At 35.4% G+C, this 4447-nt stretch overlaps 1 protein-coding gene across 1 annotated transcript in view; it reads left to right on the top strand.

Moving 5' to 3' along the window:
- Window positions 1-4447, top strand: part of LOC101857484 (cartilage matrix protein) — a 28091-nt gene that overhangs the window by 7800 nt on the left and 15844 nt on the right. The window contains exon 2 of the mRNA XM_005097920.2: window positions 2445-2466. Coding sequence (XP_005097977.1) covers window positions 2445-2466 — 22 coding nt within the window. The remainder of the gene's footprint in view (window positions 1-2444; window positions 2467-4447) is intronic.

A 4447-nucleotide genomic window follows, 5' to 3' on the forward strand; every position in this document is an offset into this window, starting at 1 on the left:
CACTGATCCCTAAATAAAAAGAGGGTACAGTGAAAGAAGAATCAGAATAAAACGAAAGAGAGGACTCTAATTTCTTTTTGAAAATTTCATAGTAAGTTTCTTTCATGCTTTATCCTCTTGTGGTGAATGGGAAATAGGAACATATTAATAATCATAGAATCCTCAGATTGTTTAAAAGCAAATCAACGATAATATCTTGGTTTTGCAATATACACAGAGTTTTGAACACTAACTAAACACACGTACACACGCATACACACACACACACACACACACACACACACACACACACACACACACACACAAATAATACACTAATACACACATATAACATAATATGTAGGGTGATCTCCCCCCAAAAAAAACAACAACAAAACGACAGCAACTGTACCGCTTGCTTTGTTAATATTTTCCTCCACACTGAAGTTTTGCGTTTCGAATTTGTACACAACATTTGGAAGTCAAAAGGAATTTGTCTGATATTCATTTTTGATAAATCCACAGAATAGTTTTGCTCTACATAGCGCGTAAAAAAACAACCCATTTTCAGCTATATCCCCTTTTTTGTAGCATGACGCAGTAGTTCGCATTAGGCCTACCACTAAAAATCCCAACGATTGCGCCATATTGCAAATCACAGTTGTCTGACAGGCCAACAGGAGTTTGCAAATAGTTTTTCTCAAGTTTCTTTAGCCTGCTGAGATCACGGTTGAGATTAGTAAAGAGCAGAGAGCTCTTTGTATTGAACATGTCCTCCCCACCAACTCGTTTCGTAAGTTTCGCTCAAGGTACGGAAATAATGCTAAGGTGCCCTTACAGACTTCTTTGATGTCAAGCGTGTCGAGTCCAAAGGAGGACATATAGACAATTGGTTCTCGGAATTCCACAATTTAAACAATATTTGTTAACTCTGTAGGAGAAAAGAAACACTGTTTAAAAGTTACAGGGATGGAAAGATTAAATTTAACACATGAATTGAAAAGAACAAACCAATCATTCCATGACTTTCCTTACAAGATATTTTTAATTCTTAATATGTGAGGCAGCGTGGTGGAATCAGGCTCTCGTCAATTTTTGGGCATGTAGAGTTATAGTATTATCTTAAAGCTTGTTCACTTGACTTTATTTCGATGAAAAAAATACTCATTTATCTTGAATACAATTCGAGATATTTGCGAAAGAAAGAGGTCGGGGTCACTTGTTTTCAGAGATAAAATTAGTGAGACAATGGCCGCCAAAGATTAGTTATTTCCTTAACTTAAGAGTCTGTGGTAACTGAAAATTTACTTTTTTGTGCCTTTAATAAACGTTTTTCAGAAAAATCCACACAGAAATGAGTTCTTTAATAGGCAAAAATTTGATAAAAATTCACAAACCTGAGGAAAAATGCCAAATCTTCACTTTGATTATTTTGACGAGAGCCTGGTTCCACCATGCTGCCTCACATTTTGCATTTTTTGATGGTTTTTATAAACGCCATTTTCCGTTTTCAAAAGTAAGTTTCTTCTTTGCAAATTTTATGTCAAACAAATTCCTTTTGAATGAATTATATCTGTTCCAAATTACAACATTCTAGTACAAATTTTGTGCGAGATATTTAGAAAATGTTTGTACATTTTTTGGGGGATCACCCTGACAAACAGCCTGTGTCTGTCGTGTAGCGGTTAGGCACTTCGCTACGTAGAAGACTCGTGTTCAATTCCAGAGTAAGCAAGAATTTTAATCAAATATTTCGTTCTTTCTGTTTAGACGTTGTATCACTCTCTGCCAGGTTTGGCCCTGACAGGCAAGCGGGAGTCAAAAGAGAATCTCTGTGTGTGTGCATATATATATAATGTGTGTGTGTGTGTGTGTGTGTGTGTGTGTGTGTGTGTGAGAGAGAGAGAGAGAGAGAGAGAGAGAGAGAGAGAGAGAGAGAGAGAGAGATGGAAAGAGTTGTCGAAGGGAATGTTGGGGCGAAGGATGGGGTCGGCAGGTATAATTATGTTGTTAGATAATTGAGAAGAGATCATTAATCATGTAACGCCCGGTGTTGAAAAATAGTTTTTAGAGCACAAATTAAATTCATAGTGTAGCAACTTAGGCGTAGTTACACGACACCTGCGTGCAAAAGTAGTCCAGTTAAACGAATGTTTTATTATACATGCGCACAGGCGTACATAAGGCTTAGTTCACTACCTGACGTTCTGTCAAGTCTCCACAGTAGTTTACTTTGCTTTTCATCTACCCTTTCCAAGCTGTCATTCATTAAAAATAGTAACAATTCCCTCCTCCCCCCCCCAACCCCCCCCCCCATTAAAAAAGCGTACGTTAAAAAGGGGGAAAAAGAGAAATAACAACAACAACAACAACAACAACAACAACAACAACAACAACAACAACAACAACATCAATAGCAACAACAACAACAATCTCAACCTGACCTTATTTTTCTTTTGTTACAGGCTGCCCTCGGTGGAGCTCAGGGTAAGCTTATTGTTTTGTTTTTGTCACAAGTAAACTATATCACAATAATTAGCAACTGGTTTTTTCTTTTTTGGGTCCAAAAATTTCTGTCCAAAAATGTCTGACAAACTTTTAAATTTTACGTTCAAAGCCCTTGTCTTATCTGTACTCTACAGAAATCTGGCAGTTATAGCGGTATCTGTTGGGACTTCGTATCATTTTCCAAAATATTAGTTTGTGCTGGAAATACTTATTTGTAAAATGAATATTGTATTATCATTTACTCAACACAAAAAGATGTATAATTATTTTCTGATATATATATATACATATATGTATATATATATATATATATATATATATATGTGTGTGTGTGTGTGTGTGTGTGTGTGTGTGTGTGTGTGTGTGTGTGTGTGTGTGTGTGCATGTGTGTGTGTGTGTGTGTGTGTGTGTGTGCGTGTTTGTTGGTGTGTGTGTATGTGTGTGTGTGTGTGTGTGTGTGTGTGTGTGTGTGTGTGTGTGTGTGTGTGTTTGAATTATTGCATGAGTTATGGTGGTAGATCATGATTTATCCAACGAGTGAAATTGCCAAATTGTAAATACGAGTTTCAGTGAGTAAGTTCAACTGGCAATTTCAGAAATAAGATACAATTAAGAGGCTTGTTGTAATTACTCAATGAAATTTGTGATTACAACCTGGTAATAATAATAATAATAATAATAATAATAATAATAATAATAATAATATATTATATTATATACATATATATATATATATATATATATATATGTGTGTGTGTGTGTGTGTGTGTGTGTGTGTGTGTGTGTGTGTGTGTGTGTGTGTGTGTGTGTGCTGTGATAGTTGTTTAGTTATTTGTTGCATAATCGACTAGGCAGGTCATTCCATTGTTAGTGATATATATATATATATATATATATATATATATATATATATATATATATATATATATATATATATATATATATGACCTGCCTAGTCGATTATGCAACAAAGAACTAAACAGCTATCAAAGCACACGGGTACCCACTTGTAACATCATTCGAGTATTATATTGAGTTTGTGTTCATGATGTCATGTAGGCCTGGCTTACAGATTTTAACCCTCGAAATATGAAATTCAGTTGGAAACAAAAACAGTATCAATATGCTGAGACTTTTATAAAAAAACCGTGAAACGGCCATTGGTCGACTAACAGCTGGCGAGTCTGCTGAAGATGTGGCAGCTGTAACATTCTTGCATGTCTCAACCATCTATAGTCTATAGAACTGGTTTTGCGCCATCAATGCGACCAGTAATCTCCCCAAAGCCAGAAAGACCAAGGGCGGCAACTGCAGCTAAGGATAGCCTCTTGGTGCACCAATACTATCGTCTGGACAACACCGAATGGACAACTTGTTGACTTCATTACACAAAAACTAAGCAACGAAATGTCCTTATTTTTTGCACATGCCTCTGAATTCCTAAACAACTAAAAAATCTCGATTTCCGTGCATATGCGACAAATATAAAGAGGTGTTCTCTAATTAATCATAAGTATTTAATGACAGTCTGCCCATAGAATTTTTATTAGACCAAGAACGGTAGTTAAGTGTTAGTGTTAGATGTATTTTTTGGTTAATAAATCTATTTTCTTCTTCTTTTTTAAAAACTGACTGCATGAGCCGCAAGACTGAGTTGTTTTCAGTCCAGTGGTTTGAATGACAGTATGTTTATTTTGATTGCCTCTTTGTAATATACAATGAGTAAAATTTCTTTCATCTTCCGTCATTGAAATCGTATGCGTTTCAATATTTTGCTGTCGCTTTTTTTTTTTTTTAAAAAATTAATCACAATGTTTAGAGTACTTAATTTACAAACCCAAAAACGTTGCCTTAAAACGTCTGAACTATTTCTCCTAAGAAACTGATCGAGGCCCTCTCTTTTATTCTTTAACAAATCCCGAAAAAGGACAAGACATGCATGTGTAAAAAAAAAAGGGGG

Source organism: Aplysia californica, unplaced genomic scaffold (genome assembly GCF_000002075.1).
Source record: "Aplysia californica isolate F4 #8 unplaced genomic scaffold, AplCal3.0 scaffold00167, whole genome shotgun sequence".
NCBI classification, from domain to species: domain Eukaryota; kingdom Metazoa; phylum Mollusca; class Gastropoda; order Aplysiida; family Aplysiidae; genus Aplysia; species Aplysia californica.